Below are 25,523 nucleotides of genomic sequence, written 5' to 3'. Positions count from 1 at the left end.
GTTTTATAAATTGTGAGACTGGAGATTAAACCTTCTAAATGTTTCTCATATTTAGATATTGTGATTGATGTTAGTTTAGTATATGGCCATAGGGTGAGGAATTGTTGTAGAATTCTGTGTGGTTCTCAAAATGATGAGATGAATTCACAAAGAGAGAATGTCTTCTTGTGGGATATATAGCAAAATTTTATGTTTATTTTCATTCTAAAACTTAAAAGGTTATGTTAATTTGTTGTTAATGGTCTAAAAGAAGAGTGCTATGGGTTTGAATATACAGATGGTGATATGTACATATGTTATTGAAGCCACTTGAGTAAAGTTAAAAGACACTATTGGGTGGGTGAATATCCGGTGGTAGAACAACGGAAACGATTACAATGGTTATTTTTCAGGGTGGTTGTCCTCTCGAGTCAGGTTTGTCGTCTGTTAGGCGCTTTGCTTGCTTTTTATGAAGTCACTTTTTGTCTTTCATTTGTGCATCTTTCTTTCTCTCGTGCTTTCCGTTGGTCAACATCTAACCACAGCTCTCTATAGTTATACACTATTTGTGCACGAAGGAGTCTCTTTTTGTCCGTCAAAATGAGTTTTTCCTCAATAAAATATATCTCAATTTAGATAACCAATTAATTAAGTTTTAAACAGGTTTATCACAAAAATAAAACTTAATTTTTTCATTTTGTTCACAAGTAAACATATGAAAAATATGTTTATAATGCATAAGCTATATACAAATTATTACCTTAGAATTTGAACTTTTTTTTAGATAATTAAAACTAGATTTTATTTAATGTTAAATAATTATTAAATAATTATAAAAAAAAAATAGATGGAAGTTTAGTTTTTTTTATTAATTTTTATTTTTCATAGTATAAAATCAAGAAATCTGCATTTTCAATCAAATATCAGACTGAAAAGGAGAATTCCAATAAAATCACAACACATTTTCAATCTGTTTAAATCTGCATAAGAAATGAAACGCCATTCAAAGAATAAGCTTGGAAACCATACTGAATTAAATGGTGGAACAGAAAAAAATTGGTTACAGTCAAAGGCTATTATATAGTACAGGGAACTATCTGTCACCAAGCTTACGTACCGGGCAGCGTCCGTTACAAGAAGTTCGAATACGAGCTACCCGACTAAACTGAACTAATGTACATAAAATGTCAAAATCTTGAACGAACTAAATGGAAAGAAAACATGACATTTCTAAGAACTCCTTAATGCAGATATGTATGTACACCTACGCAGAATCAGCATTTCCTTCCCCTCATTTTATATGGGGATGGCTGTTGGTGAGGTACAAAGCTGGACTCTTTTGAATCATCTCTGGACACAAATCACTGGGTTCACATGCCGCTGCACAGACCGATAATCAAGGATTTCAAATGGATTGTCTGCGGTGGGTTACATAGTCGAAGCAATCGAGGTTCCACGGGATGATTGACAAAGCTGATTGGGACCATGATTGCAGAGAAGTCGCCTCGTACTCCTCCAAAGAGCTGATTAGTCGATTCTCAAGTTCTCGAGGCTCACTCGTTCACCACTCCGGAGTTGATATGCGAACCAATGATATTCGTCCTAACTTTACAAGATGAACAGAATGCAGTTGCTACAAATGCCTTTCGTTTTCAAGACCCAGAACTACGAGCATCGGTCTGCAAAAATGAAGTGTTCCCAGAGTTACTAAAACAAGATTTCTGAACTGATCCATAAAAAATAGCATAGTCTTGGGATATCTCTTTCAGGGAGAGGGGTAGTCTTATAAAAATTTTTCTAAAGTTTATCGCAAGTCCCAAGAATAAAGCAGCAAGTTACAAGTCCGAGAGTATGGTAGACATCCAAAATGCCTAGATGCATAGTTAGTTCGAAGGGTTTCATTAACGAAAAATGAGGTTCGTGACATTATTGAGAGGAATTTCTAAATTCCGAACATCGAAATCTTGTATGCCAAATTCAACACCATCACAAGGCCATTATACCATCCAGCGTTTTAGAAGTTTTACTTCTTGGGATCAGCAAAACAAGAACTCAAAAAACTACAAATCATTAGCTTAAAAGCATTGCAGAAACAGATGAAATACTTTAAGATTGACATTGGAGGGCCCTTTAGTCGTTTTTGTTATCTATTTCCTAAACATATTTTCAAAATCCAATCCAAGTTTTGAAAAACCAAAATATATTTTTGTTTTTGAAATTCGACCAAAACTTCATAAACAAAGACGAAAATCGTAGTAATGAAATTGAAAGGAAACAAGCATAAATCCCGAAGCCAGAAACAAAAACACAAAACCGTTATCAAATCGACTATAGTTTTCTGTATCACCTCACTGTTGCAGAAAGCCCAAGCATTTGTTCTTTAAATAAAATGTAGACACAAGGGAAGTATTCTGGAAAGATTTGCCAATATAGGGAATAAAGCTAGCAAAAAAACAGGTAAAAATGACGTACAAGATCAAGAGAAAGTACCTAGAGAGAGTAGATTTTGTGCTGGGCTGGCTGGCATAAGCAGCAAGAGGACCTTTAAGGTTAGCATATTTGTTCAAAGCATTTTCAAGTTGTGGCGGTGGCAACTACAAAAAACAAATTTATTTAGGAACATAAAGAACACCAAGTATAAGAGAAAGATATCCATATCAAATTGATGACATCATGAGACCTGTAATAGTACTCGAAAGGAATGAGGCTGCGTCTGAAATGCACATTTCAAAAAACCAAACCACAGTTTCGGCATCCTCCAGACCTGGATTCGAAAGACAACGTAGCAGCACGGTCCATGTGAGTACCGAGAATTAGATTTGAAGGACCAAAGTTTTCATTTATATTTTTATTTATTTTTCTTCCATTAGATTTGGAAAACATAAGTTGTTACCATAGGTACCTGTCTGTTTACAAGTTTGGAAAGTATCTCCATAACAAAATCAACCTGAAAAAGAAACCATGGTCATCCAAATAAGTAAGCCGTGATCTTAACAATTAATTTTATTTCAAGCACAAAGCTGTGTAAGAGATATTATGGGAACAAAAAAGAAAGGAGCATGAAGAATAGATAAGATCTTCAGAAGCAACAAATATAACGACAAGTCGCACCTAAGCAAAATAATGTGAAGGTCTCAAAAAACTTTAAATTGATTACATTTTTCAGCAGGTTGGTCCATGCATTTAGTGGAACAATACTGTAACAGCCCAAACCCACAGACCCACAGCTAGCTGATATTGTCCTCTTTGGGCTTTCCCTTTTGAGCTTCCCCTCAAGGTTTTAAAACACGTCTGTTAGGGAAAGCTTTCCACATCCTTATAAGAAATGTTTCGTTCCCCTCTCTAACTGATGTGGGATCTCACACTCTTATAAACAATGCTTTGTTCCCCTCTCCAACAATGTGGGATCTCGCAAATACTTCCTTTTAAATAAATAAAATGTAACTAAGCAACGGAAGAGAATGTCAATGTTGACAACAATCATTTCCTCAGTTTACTTGGACTAAAAATTCGAGTCTCTTTCCACCTCACTTAGTACCCCAAACTCTAGAATCGATGACTATGCAAAAACTCAGTCCAAAAGGCACATATATATAATAGCTCCAGGAAAATATTTCCTAATATCAGAAAACACGGAAATAGTAAATAATCTTCTAATGCATTCCTTGTGTCTTGCATATACTGAATCTTTCCTTTTATGGAATCAAAATCTGCTTCTATGGATAAACTTTTGGCTTGGATTACACAACTTGATGGGAAGCTGGAATTGATTTATCATAAATAGTTCTTTGCAAAGTAGAATATCTTCAAAAGAAATCAGAGGTTCTTCTCCAATATAAACAAAAGTTCAATGATGCACACGAGTTAGATCTATGAAAAGTTCTTGTTCATGGTTGTTCTTTATATGGTTGTCTCTGCTATTTTTAAAATTTTTCTTTTTCACTCCAAAGCTTGTATCTCTAAACTTTTAATCATCCTCATTATATCACTTAGAAGTTGGTTCTTGTTTACCCAAAAAAAAAAAAAAAAAAAAAAAAACTTACCAAAGTAGGAAAAGCATCAATTGCCTGAATCACAGTTCTCATGAAGAGAAGAGGAAGTGGGGTTTGTTCAACCTGAAAAGATTAGTGTTATTACAATACCAAATTAAAAATATAAAAGTGATGATCCTAGACTTTATTAACATACCATGTGGCCCAAGGCTTTTGCTAAAACCTGGTGAGTGAAAACTGTACGTTGCTCAAAACAAGCTGAACAAGCATCCGTTATCTATAAAACAAAAAAAAAAACCCAGAAAGTCATAAACTAGTATTCATTGATGCAGCAAACATTAGGGTATAAGTGGAAACCAGTTCAGAAACCTACGAAGGGTTGGATGGTTGAACATACATAATCCAAAAAAATGCACATATTTAACTGTAGAAAATGTGAGCTGGTAATTGTTTCAACTGTTTCAACATAGTTTTTGCTATTATTATTATTTTCAATAAGCACAAGAGCTGAATGCGAAGGGAAGTACATATATTGACATACCTTAGGAATCACGGATCTCCACAATGGTATGATATTGTCTACTTTAAGCATAAACTCTCATGGCTTTGCTTTGGGCTTCCCCAAAAGGCCTCATACCAATGGAGATAGTATTCTCCACTTATAAACCCATGATCTTCCACTAAATTAACCAATGTGGGACTCACTCCTAATAATCATCAACAACATATCCAGCCTAGTTATCTGGACAAATTCTATAACCTATATTATTTATTTTGATAATTGAAAATTTGAAGGATAAAACGTTTGAAACTCTATGATTAACGAATACATATTTGCAAAAGATAGCAAAAATACCTTCTTTAATGCAAGGCCATCTTTTTCAGGAATTATGTTGTGGATGGCAATCAATACTTCAACAGGTGTTAAAGCTGGACGTGTATGTGCTGAACCCTGAAAGGAATGAAAAAGACCTGTTAGCATTATATTTAGAATAAACAACAATCAAATTCAACTAAATATTCAAAAGAATACATTGAAAGATTACCCTACCATGTGCCACAAATCTTACAAATATGCACAAGATTTCTCTATTCTACTCGATTCATATTAATGGCAACAAACCAACAATATCGTAAGTACGCGTTTGCAGTATTCTAGATACCTGTAATATGTGAGCCAACGCTCTCTGAAACTTCTCCAATGGAAGATCCACCAATCGAGGAAAAATAGGTAAAACCTGGTACCTCAGAATGAACAAGAAAAAATCAACAAAGATCTGTTTGGAAATTGTGCAAAAAATTTCTCTGTTTATTATTTGAATTTTGTCGTTGAGATTAGAGGGCAATGAAGAGAATACTTTATTGATTAAAAGGGTGTCCGTGGTAAATTGTATCACTGATTGACAAAGATTACTACCCACCAAAAAAAAAAACACTTTACAAGAAAATGAATCAAGGGTATGAATTGTAGAATTCAATTGATCTCAATTATAGGTGATAGAAGTTTTGTCAAATCCAATCTAAAAATTGTGTTGAGTCAACCTACAACACAACCCACAAGCTCATTCAAATGCACAGCTTCATGAGCCATGTCAATAGACTATACATTCTACACATCTAGAAATAGGTTGACCATTATAAACGAGACAAGCTTCAGACATCGTTATTTGGACATTCTTCTCTACAATAGGAAAAGAACACACAAAATACAAAGCAGAGAGAGAGGGAGACCTCATTTTTGGAAAGTGAGGGCAACATTGGAATGAGAATTGTCACGTCCTGGAGTGAACAAAGGAAATCCGGATCAAATATTTATATATATATTTTTTACACTGGATAGAATAGAAAAATAAATATTTTTCTAACCTTGAGTTTAGTTTCATATAAATGTTTAACAGTTGCGATCAAATCAGAAGAAGGCGTTGTCTCTCGAGTTAGCACCTGTAGTACCTGGCCAGTAAACAATAAATTAACAGGAAATCTATCAAATAAATAATAAATAAAAAGGTAAACTGTTTGAGGTTCAATTACTTCTTGTTCCACAAAGACAAGTTTACAGGAATAAAAGAAGACATACCAATGCTAAAAGATGTTCACTTCCTTGAGGCGGATCTGATATTATTCTAAGCAATTCAGAATCAGATGACCCTAAGGCCGTAATAAGATTAGGGATATGTTCATGAACGGCCTGATTCAAATAATAACAAGATGCAGACATAATTCAGTACCACTTCCTGTAACAGTTTAGTTTTGATACAAAAATACTTGTTCATTGATTTGCGTAACGGGAATACCATGATTTAAATAATAATAAAATTAAAAGAAAAAAAAGCAAACAAAACAAAAGAAAAAAGGAAGAGGAAGAAGAAGAAGAAAGGACCTCTTTCACTGATCTAGAAGCCTGTCCATAAGAATCAAATACAAACTGAAGAAGACGAGGTTTCTGCACGAAAACGACTATATCGTATCAAATTAATTTGGGGAGGCAACGTGTCATAACTATCAACATTAACACTGTCATAGAAGATTGGGAACCTTCACGCATAAAGCAAAAAGAAGAGAAATATGTCTTTCGGCTTCTGAAAGTGACGAGGTTGAACTGCCACGAACTGTAGGTTGTGAACTCCTCATGGAATCGTTTTCTGAGGTTCCAGGATCTGAAACTTGAGAACCGCAGACGGATGTTTCCTGACTCTCCCCCTAGAAAACAGTTTTCGCCATGGTAAGGGAAAGCATCAATAACGCACAATCAAACAGTTTATCCTCTTGTTGTGAAAAACTAAAAATTGCTTCATTGTGTTATCATTTGAAGAAGGCAATCCAGAAAAGAAAACACCGACAAAGAACAATTTCTGTATCCCGACCCCAGCTCATGAGGAAATTATCAAAGGGGATAAACTCATAGGAGATGTCCAAACATGGCAGTCAATTTAAAGTAAACTGGATTCATTACGCCCATTAGAGTCTAAAGACAAAAGTTAGAGATAATGAATATCCTGCTCGATTCTAGTCTCATTCGACTTTTGGCACAGGGATCGTTTTTAATCTTTGGGGGTGGGATCAAACGAAAGAAACAAATCTAACAGACCTCTGCTGCAGCTCTTTGTTCAATTGATACACATGGTGAAGGCACTACATCTGTCCTATCTCCATCGTCTACTGCAGACAGGAACATGTTTGTTGCATGCTGCTCAATCCTATCTGAAATGTAACTTAACCGGTAGAGTTTGTTTGCCACCTAATGAACAATGAAACAATGAAAACAACATACTCATCAAACAAAGTAAATAATGTCAAAACTATAAGCACTTATTTCAATTGGAAACCCAGCCAACAGACAAGAACATCTGTTGGCAGGAACAAAGGTTGCTTTGCCATACCAGTCTAATAGCTGTTGCTCGAACCTTAACTTCTGAATGCATAGCACACTGTCATCAAATTACAATGTGAGATAACATAGAGTAATAAAACACACATTTGATTGCTATAAACACAAGCATACACATATAGGGATAATACAAATGCTCTCCATCCCCATGACACATCAACATTCTTTCATAATTCACTGATCGAGTGTTTAAAAGTCGGTCCATGGGTTAGCCTGGCTTTAGGAGACAGAAAAACGAAAGTAAACAGATATTGGGGAAATTGGTTCAAACCCAATGGTCACCTACTTGGGATAATAAGAAATCCTACTTCCCAAAGCCTATAATAGCTCCAATTAAGTCAGCAATGGATTCTACGTCCTTCTAGATATCCAATTCTTTGACAATATTTGATACCCAAAAGGCTATATCCTCCAAGCTAGCCGTAGGCCTTTGATTTTCCCTCCCACCAAGAATCGGGATACCGTAGAAACTAGTCAACATGCCTTTCTCTGAAGTCTTCCTTCATTAATAAATATTCTAGCACCCTAATTTAGATGCTAGCAAGTACATGCGAACTAATGATCAAAATGATTGTACTTGAATACAACAAAGATCTGAGGAAATATTTTAAAGACACAACATCTGCAAAAGAATTCACCAATACCTACCTCTATCTACATTTCTTATAAGAAAATGTCGGTCATCATTGACAAGGATGACACAAATAATGAAAACATAAAAAATAATCCAACTGCAAGAATGTCTACCTTTAGAGCAATATCTAAGCAAGCCTGCCGACTATATGGCCGCTTCACAATCAAATTCCAAACAGTGCCAAGGCCTTGAGTGACACGGTCAATATCAGGACTATCATTCCCGAGGTTGTCATCATTATCACAATAGCAAAGGTTACGTAATAGTTCCAATGTAGAGTTGGGCAAAGTTGGAACTTCACCAAGAAGTCTGCTAAAAGATTTGTCTGAAGCTGGAAAAGAATCTAGCAAAGATTTAGCCTACAATAAAAAATTGCAATTATATCACTCACAAGTCAAAATGAAACTGAAGTTTCAGATAAAAGGATTAAAAAATCTGAAATGACAGAAAAGTGGCATACCACAACTAGAAGAAACTTCTCGTAAACAGCAAAAGAAGAGCTTTCAACTGAATCCAGAATATCAAGTGAACGTAGGTGATATAAGACATGCAAAGCAAGCTCGTGCCCCTGGAAAGAACTCATCAAAATGAGATGAATGCTCAAGACCAACCACGAGTTCATGTGCCAATGAAATTTAATAAGAATCCGGAAAATTATAACAATCATGAACAGGGCAAACATGATATTTGTAAAAATGAAGATTGTGATGTGACCAATCTATGAATTACATAATCTTGTTGATTTCAAAGAAAAATCTACGACTACAATACTCGAGGTGTGCATTGATAGGCCAAATAAGCAAAAAGAAAAAACCCAACAGCCCACAAGATAAAAACAAACACACACACACGCACACACTATATATTATGAATTTGGTCGAGACGGAAAGAACTTCAATACTCTAACCCAATTTTTCAAATTAAAGAACCATCAACAATGGAAAAGGGAAATATACCTAATAAAATTGTTGGCATCTTGAAAACTGGTAATAACCGATTAAGAAAGTCGATAAATGGAAACATTTACACATTCAATGCATAGTGTTATCACATCTTAATAATCTTTTCTGATGTAACCACATGTATTTTTTTTCTCTCAAAAGTACCACGTGCACTTTAAAATAACAGACTATAGGGAAAAGAATCCATGATTGAATGTCATTTATGCCTATCATCAAGTCAACCAACAAGCTGAGATTGACTGATCAAACAAGACTACGCCTTCAGTAAATTACATGAATCCTGATTCCATGCTGAATAACACTCATGAAATTTGATACCTTTTGCTGTTGGTAATCAATAGCGACTTGTTTTTCCAACATTCGAACAATATCATCATCAGCATCAACCTATGATGAGAAAGGAAATAATTTTTAATTGCCCGAGATATCAAAATACAGAAGAGTTAAACAAATCTAGAGTACATAAAACGAATAATTAACATCCAGCCTTTTCCCAATGGAATTAACAACCATGCCATTGTACAGTGGCAGCACACACATCATTTGGACCACCAGTGGACCAACAAAGAAATAAGAGAACAAAATTCATCATTTACTATAACAGCAGTAATAGGTATGACTTGGCAACACATATGTGAAGCATTACAAGTGATATTATCAAGCAATTCCAATCAAAAGCCAAAAAAACATAGATGAGAATATATCGTACTTTGCATTCATACTATCACCAAAGTTCTTGTTATCTTCAACCTGGGATTACATAAGCTCATAGATTCAATATATTTTATAGTCTGTCAAACATATTATTTTCAATAAATTATCTCAGAACAAAGAAAACCTGTGAATGCCTAGTCCAAAGAAAGACAACGTAAGAAAAAACTCTGCAGCCCGTCCCAATTGCCTTTCAAACATACAGTAAAAGCCAAAGATTCAACACAGTACTCCCTTTCTGTAATCAAATGGAGCGATACAAAGTACAACAGTAATATTAAAATTGGCAGAGACAATTATTATGTATCATGAAGCAGATGTGTTCAACATGTGATTTCCACCGAAAACGAAGTGCATCAGAAATGTAGAGGTAATTTAACTGTCATGAGGATATACAGAGTTTGTGAAGAGTATAAAACAATATAGAATATTTTTTGAGTAAAATTTTTGCAACTCCAAAAAGTTTGTTGAGTTCTAACCACCAAAGTTCAAATCCATCTCATTTCTTTGCTCCAACTTGATTAAGAGTCACTTTGACAAAAATTACTATGGCCCAAAGTGAGAGATATGTCTGACAGATGCAAAGTTGACATTGATTAAATTAGTCGATTTCATGATACCTTATGCACTTATAAAGGAACACAATGTGCCAATGTGGCACTACACAAATTGATCCCTTGTTCTTGCATTTTCCTTTGCATGAACCTTAAAATAAAGGCTGTCAGTCAGTCTTAGGTATACAGATCCCTCCCTCAAATCGTCGACCTTTATTTCGTAAAATGAAAATCCAGAGGCAGATATTGAAAGGAGAAATAATGTGGCTTGAGTGCGATCAGGGTTACTTTGAGAGTTACGAAGGGGGAAGGAAGAATCTAATGAAAATTATATAATATAAATGTATAATAGAGTATATTACACTTAGGCCTCTTGGCTTCCTCAACAAAAACTTGAAGAATACATCTTCCTTACTAGTTACTTATATTCACACTAATAGCTAGATGGAAAGCCGTTATTTTCCTTATGTACAATGTGGCTGAACTTCAATCCCGCCAAACTCATTGCACTGTAAAATTTTGACAGTAATTAAAGTTTGTGTTGTTATAGAGAGAACAAACATAAAAAATAATAAAGAAACAATCAGATATTGCCCCCACCTGAGCAACCAATCGAGCAATTATTGCCAAGCGTATCTGATTGCAATCTGCTCCAGTGGAATTCTTGCATGAATCAAATATCTTTTCAGCTGCCAAATTTCTTACAGTTATTTGCTGTTCTGGAGTCAAGTCAACGTATGGTGGAAGCAGAGGCAATTCCTCGCAGGTATCTTCAGATGCAGCTGCATTTGTAACTGATGGAGAATACTGATCATATTCCATGGAAGATGGTGTATCATCCCTCTTTGGCGCTGAGTCATCGAGCAAATTAACTGCCACTAAACCATCATCAGCTTTTCCAACAGCAGAAGGCATGGGATCCAGAGGGGCACTAATTTCTAATATAGTTTCGACTTTCTTGGCTCTATCAGGAGAATTTGATTTGGGGGTTAATTGGTCTGTTCCAAGGTCGAATGGGGTCTCTACGATTTTTTCTTCAACTTTTGTTTTTGCTATAGGAGATACCAAGGAATTCTCGATCGTTGCAGTAACAGGAACTGAAGCAGATTTTCCCAAAGATATGGAGTTGTCAATATCAGATATATTTGAACTTTCCTCTTCCACACTAGAAGCAGAAGATACTCCTCCACGGCGAGGATCAAGCCGACGGGGATCCTGCATGAGTGAGTAAAAAAAAAAAAAATTGATTTAGAGGCAGAGTGGCAGACATAAAATGACAGAGACATAAACCAATGCACAACCACAGCTGGCTAAAATTACCCTTCTTGGATCGCGTTTAGAATCAACAGGGAGACTATTGACAGTAGACTCAGCAAAAGTTGAACCAGCTGAGGTGGCCAAAGAAAAAGGAACTTGTGCAGTAGCAACTGAAGTTTGCACAGAACTTAATGGGGCTGATGGTGCCAGAACCTTCACATGACTACTTCCTTGACGAGTTACAGGCAAGTCCCCATGCCTAGTTAAAGGAGGGGATGCTTTGGGCAAGTTCTTCATGTTAGTTATGACAATATCAGCTAACAAGTCCGGATGAATATTTGAAATCAGAATTTCAAGCGACTCTGCACCTCGCTCCCCTTCAGCAAGTAAGGCACCAATCATGGCAATCATCTGCTCTGCTGGACTTAATTCAACATCTAACGTAGGAACAGATGTCCCATTAGAGACGGCATTCTGCAGAGAACCATCTTTTTGATTTGGGGAGATTACGTGAACGTCTGGACCAAAACGACTTTGCTTGGAAACCTCACGACCATTGGAAAGTTCTTCATCGTCCAGAAGCCTAGGTCTTTTTCTTGTTAGATCCACTGATGCATTATGCTGAATTGATGATTGATCATCCTTATTGTCAAAGATATTAATGTTGAGACACAAAAAGGGAAGCAGTAAGCAACATATATAGCAACAAAGAATAGTGATCACATCAATACTCAGCAAATAATTACCTTGCTCAGCCAAGCATCACGTGAAGCTCGATCTGCAGCCTTCACCATTTTGTCCACTTGCCTGATAACCTGATCTGCAGCATCTCCAGCATTCATAGCTCTTAAAGCCTTTAGCAATCTATCTCTTGACTGAAAACCAAGCAATCAGAGAAAAGTGAATATGGCCGCCCAGTCATTTCCCAAGAATTTCAGTATTTATTGGCATTCCAGTTTTTAATGAGAAGTAATAAAATTAAAATTTGATAATTTCCCTGAATGGTCAATCTCACAAATCTTCTCTACGAAATGTAGCATATAGAAGGGCATGAAAGAAACAAGCTTCACTCTTAGGTTTTCAACTCCAACACCAACACCCCCCCCCCCCCCCCCCCCCCCCCCCCACCCACCCCACCCACAACAACTTCTGTAAGGAGTTAAAAGTTACTGAGACAGAAAAAAAAAAGATCCAACTAGGGATAGAAATAAATAGAGAAAAGAAATGAGACATTTCGAGTCAGTCTCACTAATTGTAGAGATTCTCCAATCAAGAAATACAGAGAACTTTCAGGCTCCATCATGGCCCCTCACTAACATGACAAAAAAAAAAAAAAAATGAACTCGAGATTTTGCACTTCAAGTCACATACAGTTCAGGAGCTGCATTCTACTCTGAAGTTCCATCGCATAACAAAAGCTATTGGCCAAAAGATAAATCCTTCTATGACGATAACATGGTGACTTCATCTTGTAATTCCCAAGTGCACAACCAAGTAATAATCTACACGAAGAAAACCTAGAGGACTATGCATACTTGTGTGCACATGCAGGATCAGTATGAAAAAAATAAAGGAAAAAGTCTAACCTCTACAAAAGCTGGATGCATACACCTTAGGAATCCCAAAAGGGCAGATCTTATAGAATACTGAATGCTGGCAGCATGACGCCCCCTTACCATCTCAAAACTTGGAACCAATTCCAGCAGTGCCGATAGAATGTGACCATAATGAACTGGTCTTTTCCTTGCTATAGCTGCTAAACTGTCAAGCAGAAGAGCAATTGATTTGAAAGAGGAAGATAGATTGCAAATATCAAAAGGTGCAGCAGTGAAAGGAAAGTTTAAGCAAACAATTCAAGAAAGGAAAGAAAAGCTTTAAACAAAGTGAATTGCAATTATGTAATTGTAGTAGATGTCGAAAAAATTCATAAGATCAAAGGCATAGTTGAACATACACAAAACTATTCTAAACTCAAATAGAAAAAGGTAACGAACAGACACATGAATTTGACTATAATTAAATTAAAATCATCTATGTCACATCTCAACATAATTCTATGGAAAGTGCTAGAAAGCTATAACCTACAGATAAACTACACTACCAGCAACAAGAGCAGAGTAAAATAAAAACAAGAAAAAATATTATAGACGATTTCCTCAAAACGATTATTAATACAGAAAAATTACAAAAGCTGAATTTTAAGAACCACAACAATGTTTGGATGAAGTTTATTTCATGATGCATACACATAATCTCAAGAATCTTACCAAGTAACCGAACAAGTAAAGAGCTATGCATCATAATACTAACTTGTAAGAATCTTGAATAATGATGAAATGAAAAAAAACTATCAATGCCAAATAGTGTGTTTCTATAGATTCTTTAGCTTTGGGCATTCACTTATTAATTTAAATAGACAACATTTAATCTTGTCAAACAAGTCAAGTAAAATAATTTTGACAAGCAAGGCAATAGTATTGTACAAATAGTATATCCAGAAAGGAGAACACGCCTAGAATGGGAAAAGATGATAGGGAAGAATAGCAGAAGGTAACATAGCAAAGAACAAGGAGAGGAGAAATTTAGAATCAGATATGTCATTAGACTTGGAGAACAAATAATTTCTTATTGAATTACACTCAGCAAAGCCTTTTGACGTCAATCACTCAAGAAATCAAGCTTAAAAATAACAAGTGCATCAGAGCATCTCCAGGATTCAAAAACTGTGAGTTAGATCAGGCAAAAGGAACCGAGAAGTTTAGCTAAAAGAGTTTAGTTTCCAACAATTAATGACAAATTTTTAGGTAATTATGCTAATAGAATCAAAAACCATAATCCCAGTCACCAACAACAAAGGGCAACAGTTTCAGAGCTACACAATGTTCAAACGACGTGGAACAGCAAAACCATGTGTCACATGCCAAGTAACATATGCATCCAAATTTCCTTCAACAAGAGCTGCATTTCATAATTATTAACAAAAACTGTTTTTTTTTTTTTTTCTTTTTGTTGCATAAATGAAAAGTTCCGTTTTTTTGTTAAAAAAGAACTGTTTTTTTAAAGAAGGTAAGAAAACTTTCCTGAAGAAGGATGAGGATTTCTCCATTAGCATTAATGGTCGAAGCAACAGTATTCATCCATTAACATCTATTAATGTTCACACACAAAAGGATACAATTAAAAACCATTCTCAATTATTAATAAACTAACATATTATTTGCAAATAATCCTTCCCATGTGACAAAACAGAATAACGTATGACCTCCTATCTGATTTAAGTAAGAAAATTGATGAACATGATCTATGAGCAAATTCATGCTCTCGTCATATGATTCAGAACAGGCTAAACCCTTTCTTTCACTGCTGCTCTCTATCACCCTTTCCTTCTTGTTCATGATATTCCACACATAACAATTAATTCCAGCTCAAAAAAAATAAAGCATTTCAAAGAAAAAGACTATCATAGTTCTGAAATGGATTGGCATGCTAATGAAATTTCATTTTCAATCTTTGCAATACTTCGACATAACTACAAATGAAACAACTACCACAGTGAGATTAAATCAACAACTTGATTGAATCCTGCTGTTGGAGACACTCGTAAGTGCAAGTCCAAAAATCACTTGCATTGCATAAGAATTCCATAGGAAATGCAGAAGTAGTTCGTTTTATTTCTTTATCTTCGGCAATTCAATTAGTTACAAAAGTTATAAATAACACGATGGTAACCAGAGACATGTAGGACTACATTTCACTGCCTATATCTTCCACGATTTCAGTTATGAAAAAGAAAGAAAGGCAGAATACTAAAAGCTCACACATCAAACAACCAACTAACCCGAAAAAAAGTCAGATTTCAAGTACAAGCATAGAAGCCTGAGAAAAAACGTGTCCACACCAAGCCAGGGACGGAAGCTAAAATTCAGTTTTACCAAAAGCAGTCAAATCTGCAGAGGGGGGCTTTGGAACCCCAGGCCAAATAACAATAAATATTCGTTAAGGGAAAGCAGGGAGCATCCAGAGGCAGTCAAGGGGTTTCTAAAAGATTTCCCCATAAGGTTACTAAAAGGAAAGCTTCCTAAAAGAACACAATGGCCATAGAAAAAAATATCAGAACCAGAAAATTAGACGCAGATAACACGTCACTTTTCCCTGCAACTACTCCTACAGTTTCTGAATCCCCAAAAATACAGCACGAGAACAACTTTATCAACTGAATTATTTAAGCCACGACAGTTGCAATAAAAGCCAAGTGTCTACAAACTTCCATCCTAATTAACACAACTGCAGGTTAACCCTTCATCACCGGACATAATAGATAGAGAACTTCACCATTCATCAAAGTTAGAATGGTCGACAGAATTTCTTAGTTCATTTTCTCAAATGTACTCCATTTCCAGTTTCACAGATAAGGTAGGTCATACAACAAATGTTTTGATTTCCAAGTTCAATACTATAATTTCGCTCAACAATATACACGGCAGCGTTCAATATCCAACTTGTGGATTCAGTCAAACATCATAAAACCAAAAAAATAAATTAACCAATATATGCAACATAATTCCATTCAGACAGGTGATAAGAAGCCAACAATTTTCAACCAAGAGGTGTCAATATTACTCAGAAATAAATACTTCAAGGTAGGAATACAAGAAGGCAAAGATCAGAGTATCATAATTTGTTAACTTGAAAAATCGTTGGAAAAGTATGACAAGCTAACACCAGAAAAAACCTTAATCGTTGCAACAGCAGTACAAAATATGACATTGGTTTTCCGAAATTCAGTTAAGATTTTTGTTATACCTTTTAGATCAAAACACCAACAATCCTGCAAACAAGTTTGTTTTATTTCCATATCCAAACTAGAACGATAAAGAAATGGTTTTCATGTATGGACCTCCGGTAAAATGACAAGCAGAAATTTCAAACAGACATAACTAAGTACACATCCAGGAAGCCAATTTCCTATAATCCTCTCTTCATATCTACTTTTTTGGACAACTTATGTTGCATATACTTATATATTTTTGGAGCCTTGACTGCATTTGGTGATTCAGGAAAAAACTATGGTTTGAAATATGTAATTTCAAGAGGAAAAGAAAGAGCCTTAAGAATGATAGCAGAAAGTAACTGCTAATTAAGGAAAACGTGAAATAAAGATTTTATCTGCAATTATCAAGTTTTTCTTATAGAAATTAATGGCATTCAGCAAAATTCTTGATGATGAAAGAAAGATTTATTAAATTAATTTCCCATCACATAAAACCAAAATCTTGGATGCTTTACAACCAGCCAGTATCAAGACTCAACTCCACTCATTTGATGGACGAAATCAGACCATATAAGCTTACTGTTAGATAGATCGTCAACATTCTCTAAGTTGGGTTTGGAACTGCTGTCAGAAATTACTTAAAAAGCTGAACCACAAAAGTCATAGTAATCTGGTTGAATTAAAAGTCAAGCCCTCAGAATCCAGGTAGTTGCTATTATAGCTTACGCAAGTAAACTGCTTGATATATTATAACGCCATTGCTAAATAGTTCAAAAATGATGAAAATCTTGTATCAAATAAATTAAAAACATAAGCGGTGCCATCTTTTTACAACAAGGACATCTATATAATTGGTTTGGTAAACAAAAGAGCAGAACAGAACAAATTTTAATTATTACAAGTGAACCATATATGCTACTGAGTAAGCAGATATACTTAAGAAAACCAGGTTAAAAGAAATACGCAAAACTTCAAACCATATTAAGCCAAGAAAACAGGCATAAGATAAAGAACGAAAATAGAAAACAACTTGATGCTAAAACGTTAGACATTGCTGGTCAAAATGAAATACTTTATTATCTCAAATAAAATGTGTATCACTGTCAATAGAAGTATACATTTTCAATTAATCGCTATAAGTTCGCTGTATGCACAGAGAGCATAGGAAACTGTGATGAATGGTTTCTTTAACAGTTTGCAATGTATAAACTTCACTGATTCACCTTCCATCCCATTCACATTAGGTAATCATTGCACCAGTTGTCCATTCCTATCCCTGGCCACTGGTGCTCCGAAGTACCCAAACAATTTTGCAGTTTAACACCATCTAGCTTTGCTACTCCATTTTCTGAATCATCAATGAAGTATTATCCAATGCCACTACATCCATTTAACTGAGCTTGTCAGCATGCAGCACTGAACGTCACAAACAAGCAGCTGAACTTGTTAAATGACCTGATCCAGGCTTCAATTGTCCCTTCACAATTTTCAAGATAGTAATGACAAGGGCAAAATAGAGGTCACTGCTATGTGCTAAAGTTTTGAGTCCCCCACCAATCTGATATAATATGTGGCATGTGGATTAAGAACATAGTTATATATATACCCCCAAACGTTCAGGCAACAAAGGTGACAAACGAACATTGAACAGTACAGGCAATCATTAAGCCCAAATTAAACGCAATAACACTACACAGTTAATATAGACACAAGATTGTGATTTAAATTACCGTTAGGTGGACATTATATAATCATCAAAGCAAGCTAACTAAGTTACTAAGCCAAAATGACATTCACAAAATTTCCATGTACAATTACATCGTTAAAAGTTGTGATGAAAAGTTTGGATCACAATATGGGTCCCCATACACATGCAAAATTTCACTAAACCTCACTGGGACTATGTATGTGACAACACAAGAAGTTCCACAAGGAGCATTTTGTTTACATATCCAAATTTTCCTTCTTATCCACTGATCATCCCCTTAATTTATATGTGAGCAAACTACAAAGAAAAAAAGTGTAATCATCTCTGGAAGAGAACTTTCATCAAATATACCAATTATCAACAACTCGTTCATATCTCCAATACCCATATAAACACTGGAAAAGATTCATGTATAATCACAACTCTCGACTTTCTAAAACTTGGAACGGCCAGAATGTTTACCCAACATGATTTCTTTCTTCATGTTAACCAAATTTTAGGTTCACGCCCTAATAAGGTTAGCTATGTCATGTAGGCAATAAGAGAATTGTATAGGTATTCAAAAAAGATATAGGCATCAACATTTAAATGAATAGCATCTTTCAACAAAGATCAAGACAACAATTTCCAAGCTAATTTAGTTGTATACACAACAAGAAACTGTGCTGAACACATCAACCCTCTTTTGAGTCAGTGGCATATGAATGTTCAATTCTTTAAACCACATTCATATGAAAAGTAAAAAAAAATAATAATAATAAACCCCCCTAGGCATCTCCAACCACAATTGCATGCTTCTCCACTCCATTATTCACCCTTTACATGAAAGAGTTACAGTATTCAAGATTATCGAAATTCTCATGCAGCGTTTAAAAATTGGTTCTTTGAAAAGAAAATAAGAAATGCTATCATTTGCAGTAACATTGGCCAAAGTATGGGAACATAGTGAGAGAAAGAAGACCTTCAAAGATGAAAGTATGGAAGTTCCGAGTATTTAGGACACAGCCCAATAAAGCTAATAGAAAACTAAGAGTTTTAGGGCTTGCATTGGTGCTTGATGGCATTGGGGTTGGTGGTTTCATTCTTTAAGTTGTTGCAACTATCATTGTGACAATTAGTGAAATTCTTGTTTCCATTTTTATTGAACCAATAAAAAATTATATGTTCTTTGTTTCAAAATCCAATCTGCACGTCCAATAATATCTCTTTTTGATGAAAAGGCACACCACAATTTCATTTAGACAAATGAAAGAACAAAAAGGCCATATCAAATGATAGCCCAACAACAAAGAGTACACATCTAATAATATTATTGCCAATACACATAAAAAGATGCATACACGAGCAAAAAAATGACAGCAATAAATGATACTTTTTTAATACTCTTATGTTTTATCTTTTAAAAAGTATTGACATGTATCATATCAACATCGTGACTAATGCTAGAAAAGGAGAATATAAAGATCCAACAAATAATTAATAAACTAGAAGAAGCAAAATGTCTTTAAAACTCAAATCATCTACTTCAAAATAATAATGTAATAGGACATATCAGAAAGAGTGGCACATTTCAGACTGCGCAAGAAATTGAATCAACCAATAAAATAATTTAGAAATTCTATAAAATGATGTGCAAGCAGAAAATACACAAAAAGATTTATTATTTAATAAGCACAAAATATATGAAGATTAGAGAACATTCAAACAATGCACTTGAACAATGTCATAACCTGACTCTTACAAAACTTTGATTGAAAATGAGGAAGAATCCAACACCAATGTCAACGTCACATTACTCTCTCCTAAGGGGAGAAAATAAAAATATATAAAACCACTTAATCCTCCACTCCATATATGCAGAAAGCAGCTAAAGGGCCAAAGGAATGCACTCCCTGGTGCGTTCCTTTGTGCCATTGATCTTTTTAATTTTTCTTTCTCACTCCCTTTCAGAGTGTGTTTCTCTTGAACTTTTAATCTTTTCATAATATCTATAAGAAGCTATTTCTTGTTCAAAAAAATAAAGAAAAGAAAAGGTACAGAATTAACTCAAGATCCTTAAGCAAATGAAAATGAAATATGATGCTTTTCACAGCGTAGACAGCAGTAACATAAGTAATTCCACTTTTTTCTCTACCTTCTTTTACATGATACTCAACGAAAGTATATTAACATCAAAAGAACACATAGCAACTTGCAACGTATAGATTTCAGGAAAAAAGAGAAGAAACTTGAAATAAATTGTCAAACTGCCATCAACTTATAAAATAACCCAATATGAGAGAGAGAGAGAGAGAGAGAGAGAGATAGCTCACCTACTAACAACTGTTACTGTGTATGTACCCGGAACAGAACTGGTCTGCAACAAATTCAACAGAATACCAAGCATCCTACTAGCTTCTGACATTAACCCGACTGGATCCAAAATAGAAAAACCACCAGCTAGCCATGAAATGTTAAAAACATCCCCATTTCCTGTTCGCAAGAACGATAAAGTTAAATTCCAAGAATTAGCATATAGAACTTAAAAATGAGAAATGTTACAATGTGAAGCCCAAACAACTTAAAAGCGGACACATGTTTGTGATTTCCAAATGCAATACCTTCTGAGATAGCTTTTTGTGGATCATTTGTGTCAGACGTAAAAAGTAGAACATATGTTTCCAAAAATTTCAAAGCCAGCAACCTCTTCCCAACAGAACCAGGCTACAATATGACATGTAAGCAGCTTCAAGGTCAGAACAGTTGGTAATTCTTTAAAGAAAAGAAGAAGAATAAAAGATTAGTCAATTATGTATATCATTTTTTATCCCGAAAAAATTCGATTATGTATATCATTTTTTATCCCAAAAATTCAATCATGTATATCTTCCAATGAGTAAAATAAAATATACAGGGAAGCAAGCCGGAAGAAGGAATATTTGAGTATTACACACAATATCGACCGAAAATTTCTTGTTTTTTCATTCAGAAACAACCAAATCATTCAATTTACAAAAGTACGATAAAGTTTTGTTAGGAAAAGTCCTCTAAAAGTATAAATTAAGATTTTGTGCATACACAACACACACATGCATAGATATACAGAGAACAAGGGAGAGAAGAGACAAATATTAAAAAAATAAAAGTCAAAACAGTCAGCCTTATTATGAGCCTTTTCCAGTAACAATAACACTATCAGGCCAAGAGAAGAGAAAGAAGAAATAGAGATCCACATTTAAAAATAAAAAAACAATAGCAAAAGTTTTCAAGGGCCACAGTTAGGCATTTACATACCTCTATAGCAATTGCCAAAACATCATCTTTAAACTTCAACATTCTCATCCACATTTCTTCAAGCCATCTCTCAACTTTACCCCGCCGATGGAACTGTGGAATTCTAAAGTTAGCATTTAATTTCAAATGTTACAAAAAAAAAAATTAACTAAAGAATACATATAAAACATATGCATACTAATGACATTGATCAAAGACTAGAATAACTGTACATAAATATAACATAATGGTTGACTGGTCTTCTCACACGAGTCAAACCATGTCAGTAAAGCAATGTGAAAATAAAATAAACATAAATCAGAAGGAAAAAAAATCAAGCATTAAACATTCAGTAAGCTGAATTCTTCCAAAAAAATCTTCCACTTTAAGCAAGGAGAGAAAAAGGAGAAACCTGCAATGTCATCTCTCTTAAAGTACCACAAAATAATTTTTGGCCACTAATAATTGATTGTCCTGCTACAACAGAGTCTTCATCCTTTAAAGATGCCAATAAAACTGACATTAACAGAGGAGAATGTTCCATGGCTCTTAATCCAATGTCTTCAATCACCCTGTGGATGGTGCAAAGTGAAAGCATTTAACGCATAAGTAAATAAAAGGAAAATATTTCCAGGAGCTAACATGCTTGAGAAGAGAAGTAAAAGATGTCTTAGGTGTACAAAGAAGCCAAGTGGAACTATTGTTGATTGCACATCAAGAAGCAATAAAAAGAATTCAAAAGAAACTAACCGGTCCCAAAGAATACAATGGAAATACTATATTTACCCTAACCTGTATATTTTTAACATGGAAACTTTCACATTGTCATAAAGATAATTACAAGAGAGGAAGGCAAGAAATTTCCCAATCAACAAAAAACAACACAGATTATTAAAAGGCCCTTTGTTATGCAGTAATCGAGTACAGCGAATAAGTGTCAAATGAAATGAACTTCGACGTTATCAAGATCACAAACATGCCTCTCCTGGCTTCAAAAAGACAAACATTACTCTCCAACTAAATTTCCTAAAGCTTTAGTATAGTGACCATAGATTGACAATAAGCTTTAGTATAGCGACCATAGATTGATATCGTTGATCCAAATTTGCTGCCGTAAATAAATGCCCTATATACCAAGTAATACTGACGAACATGTATGCAAGAAACAAAATTACCATTTAAAGGCAACCAAATTTTTGCAGATAACATAGTAAATACAACACAAAAGTGCATTATCCCGTATAATGAGAACGGTTATCACAAAACTTATCGACTCGCTTCACTCTTTACTAACATTGGACTCGTACTAGGATCTCACTTTCATGTAGATCGCTTCTTGCAAGTATAAGTAATGTAGGAGATGTTATGATAAGCAAGAATGATCCAAAATACAAACAACAGAGGGAAAAATTAGGGTTCTGAACTCACTCAATCAACAATTTACGTAGTAAGCTCTCGGGGGAGGACTGAAGCTCGACCAAGTAGGAGTAAAGCTCTGCAGCGAAAGATGGCTCGATAGACAGTATAATATCCTTTACCTGCTTCAAAGATGAAATTTTCACCGTTAAATCGCCGTGGTTGTTAGCGGCGGCGAGGAGAGACAGTGCTCTTTCTCTGAGAACTCCAGCCATAGTTGACCTAGAACGAAAAAAGTAACTGTGAAACAAGAATGGTGAGGGTTGAATTAGGGAGGTGTGCTAGGGCTTTGAAGAATCAGAGAATTTTATCCCGGGAAAGAACATGAAACTGACGGGATAAACGAACCGGAACGGTCAGGTTGCGAGGGAATTTAAGCAAGCAGATGAGACGACGGCTGGCGCGGAGGGCAGGCACGTGAATATCACGTGGCCCTCCCGCATTTTTATACTTTAGGGTTTTTTTTTTTTTTTTTTTTTTTATTATTATTTATAAATAAATCAATTTATATTTTTCAGGAAAATTTCATTTTGAACTGCGGAAGATCGGAATCTCAGTTAGGGTTAGCAGAGAAGAAGAAGAATCATGGAGGGTTGGGATCCGAATACCAAGTCGACGCTCACCCAAATTCCTCTGCTAACGACGAAAGCTGGGCCGAGAGATGGTGCGGCATGGACGCAGAGGCTGAAGGAGGAGTACAAGGCATTGATCGCCTACACTCAGATGAACAAGTCAAATGATAATGACTGGTTTCGGATCTCAGCTGCTAATCCAGAAGGAACACGATGGATCGGCAAGTGCTGGTACGTGCACAACCTTCTCAAGTACGAATTCGATCTTCAATTCGATATTCCTATCACGTATCCATCCACAGCGCCAGAGCTTGAGCTGCCGGAGCTCGATGGAAAAACTCAGAAGGTTGGAATTTCGTTTCGTTTTCTTATTTTTGTAGAATTTTCTTTTTTCGTAGTTGAATTTCGAAACCTTTTTTAACTCGTTGTTGTGGATTGTTTCAGATGTACAGAGGAGGAAAGATCTGCTTAACCATTCATTTCAAGCCTCTCTGGGCGAAAAACAGGTAACTAAGCTTAAATTCTTCTCGATGACGGTAGAGACATAGATCTTGAAGTTCACGTGTTTGCAGAATTGGCTACTCTCTGGAAAGGCTTAACGAGTGGATATAATTAACTTCGTGTTTGCATGTAATTGAAAGTTAAAGCAGGCTCAGGTTTAGAGCTAACTTAGAATACATGTCTGTTAGGGAGAGGTTTCTACATGCTTATAAGAAATGTTTTGTTCCCCTCTCTAACCGACTTGAAATCTCACATTCTTACCCCGGTTGTTCTACTTTGGAACCAGATTTGTTCACAATTTATCTGATAAAAACTTTATCTTACATGAATCATGTGATCGCTTTTGGATCAGTACGTTTTTTCTATGACCAGTTAAATCAATACGATTAGGATGTTCTTCACGTTTATGTTTCCTTGTCCATGCAAGATTCAGCTTCATTCCTGCTAATGGGACCTGTACAAGTCCCAAACTCTCATTTCATTAGTGTCATTTGACTATCTTGTGTCCGTTATTCTTGCGAAGGAGTCAAAATCTTCAAAATAGTACACTGTTTTGGAGCTGTTGTTGGGCATTACACATTCTCTTTCAGCTTGCCATTGTCATAGCCAATCTTATTTAGTATCTGTTTTGCAGTCCGAGGTTTGGGATTGCTCATGCTCTTTGTTTGGGACTTGCACCGTGGCTTGCTGCCGAGGTTCCAATTCTCGTTGATTCTGGCATGATCAAGCACAAAGACAACACAACATCGACCAGTGAATCTTAACATGTGTATGAACTTGTCATGGCTACAAAAGTGAACTTTTGACCTCATATATTTCCCAATGACTGGAAAATAAACTTATCATCCCCCAAATTTAACTGAGGAGGTTGCAGCCCTCCGGTTACATTTACACAGTCATATATTTACTGGAATTCAGTTCATAAATGTTGATGCATCAGCTAATCATGGTCTGTTTACCTTAACCCTTTCTTGGGATTTATTTATTTACTTTTACCCTTAAAAACATAGTAGTAGCGGAAACGTGGGGGCGTATTGTTTTTTTATGAATGCAGCTGCTTAATACTAGTGAATACTTTCAGTGTTGGCCAATAATTCGACCAAAACATAGACCATCCACGGTATGTTTATACCAGCTCGATGTATTTTATCAATTTGGGTATAACATACTGGATCCACTCCACATCTATCGGAGAGGAGAATTCCACTTATTGTGTGAGATTCTACATCTATTGGAGAGGAGAACGAGTGCCAATGAGAATGTTGAGCCCGGATCCACTTATTGTGTGAGATTCCACATCTATTGGAGAGGAGAACGAGTGCCAAAGAGGATGTTGAGCCCAGAAGATGGTGAATTGTGAGATCTCACATCAGTTGGAACCCTAACAGACAATGATAATTTCTGACTTGGGTTACTACATATTGTAAATTCGAAGAATGGTTCAGGATTTTAATGATGTAGAGGATTTTAATGATGTAGAGATTTTATTTGGAATTATTACGAATATGCCATTTTAGATAGGTACAAACCTTAATTACCTTAATTCTTCCTATTTCTTATGAAATTTCATTAATATGCCTTTCAGATATGTACGAACCTCAATTCTTCCTTTTTTCTCGAGAAATTTCATCAATATATTGCGTATATAAATTAATTCTTATAAAATGAATACATCAATATGATAATAATTCGGGTTTGATTCAAAATTTTATTATTACTAGGTTTTTTTTTTTTTAATTTTCAAAATGTGCATTGATATTTTAATCTACATTAATGAAAAGTAGATTACAAGCATGAAATAAATAGGATTAATGGGTATCAAACAA

General features: G+C 35.3%; 2 protein-coding genes across 2 annotated transcripts; one reads left to right on the top strand and one right to left on the bottom strand.

The window, feature by feature from the left end:
• Positions 1 to 990: 990 nt before the first annotated feature.
• LOC111788650 (uncharacterized) lies at positions 991 to 23,016 on the bottom strand. The gene is made up of 27 exons (XM_023669073.2): positions 22,637 to 23,016; positions 21,621 to 21,780; positions 21,230 to 21,322; positions 20,557 to 20,659; positions 20,269 to 20,428; positions 13,064 to 13,238; positions 12,224 to 12,352; positions 11,541 to 12,119; positions 10,821 to 11,435; positions 9,274 to 9,342; positions 8,454 to 8,561; positions 8,107 to 8,352; positions 7,352 to 7,399; positions 7,060 to 7,209; positions 6,507 to 6,671; positions 6,352 to 6,414; positions 6,049 to 6,159; positions 5,838 to 5,921; positions 5,703 to 5,750; positions 5,135 to 5,209; positions 4,828 to 4,923; positions 4,168 to 4,248; positions 4,023 to 4,094; positions 2,882 to 2,926; positions 2,660 to 2,743; positions 2,470 to 2,573; positions 991 to 1,658 (listed from the first exon to the last, which is right to left on the bottom strand). Exons 1-27 carry the CDS (start codon positions 22,837 to 22,839, stop codon positions 1,613 to 1,615), a joined length of 3,912 nt encoding a protein of 1,303 aa, XP_023524841.2. The 5' UTR covers positions 22,840 to 23,016; the 3' UTR covers positions 991 to 1,612.
• Positions 23,017 to 23,141: 125 nt separating this feature from the next.
• On the top strand, positions 23,142 to 24,661 carry LOC111788651 (ubiquitin-fold modifier-conjugating enzyme 1). Its single transcript, XM_023669077.2, has 3 exons — positions 23,142 to 23,542; positions 23,641 to 23,702; positions 24,332 to 24,661. The coding sequence occupies exons 1-3, from the start codon at positions 23,210 to 23,212 to the stop codon at positions 24,459 to 24,461; spliced, it is 525 nt and encodes a 174-aa protein (XP_023524845.1). The 5' UTR covers positions 23,142 to 23,209; the 3' UTR covers positions 24,462 to 24,661.
• The last annotated feature ends 862 nt before the right edge of the window (positions 24,662 to 25,523 follow it).

The sequence above is a fragment of the Cucurbita pepo genome, chromosome 2 (genome assembly GCF_057944985.1).
Source record: "Cucurbita pepo subsp. pepo isolate OVF chromosome 2, ASM5794498v1, whole genome shotgun sequence".
Lineage (NCBI taxonomy): Eukaryota > Viridiplantae > Streptophyta > Magnoliopsida > Cucurbitales > Cucurbitaceae > Cucurbita > Cucurbita pepo.
Note: the sequence above shows the minus strand (reverse complement) of the source record. Positions and strands in the feature narration are given on the sequence as shown.

What these genes read in the sequence shown, in the direction of transcription:
- LOC111788650 (XM_023669073.2), bottom strand. Translation starts at nt 22,839, where the DNA reads ATGGCTGGAGTTCTCAGAGAAAGAGCACTGTCTCTCCTCGCCGCCGCT. An exon ending in TTGCTCGATTGGTTGCTCAG is followed by an intron (nt 9,343 to 10,820) that starts GTGGGGGCAATA and finishes TTCTCATCATAG; the next exon opens with GTTGATGCTGATGATGATAT. An exon ending in CAAAAGCCTTGGGCCACATG is followed by an intron (nt 4,095 to 4,167) that starts GTATGTTAATAA and finishes TAATCTTTTCAG; the next exon opens with GTTGAACAAACCCCACTTCC.
- LOC111788651 (XM_023669077.2), top strand. Translation starts at nt 23,210, where the DNA reads ATGGAGGGTTGGGATCCGAATACCAAGTCGACGCTCACCCAAATTCCT. An exon ending in TCGATGGAAAAACTCAGAAG is followed by an intron (nt 23,543 to 23,640) that starts GTTGGAATTTCG and finishes GGATTGTTTCAG; the next exon opens with ATGTACAGAGGAGGAAAGAT. An exon ending in CCTCTCTGGGCGAAAAACAG is followed by an intron (nt 23,703 to 24,331) that starts GTAACTAAGCTT and finishes TCTGTTTTGCAG; the next exon opens with TCCGAGGTTTGGGATTGCTC.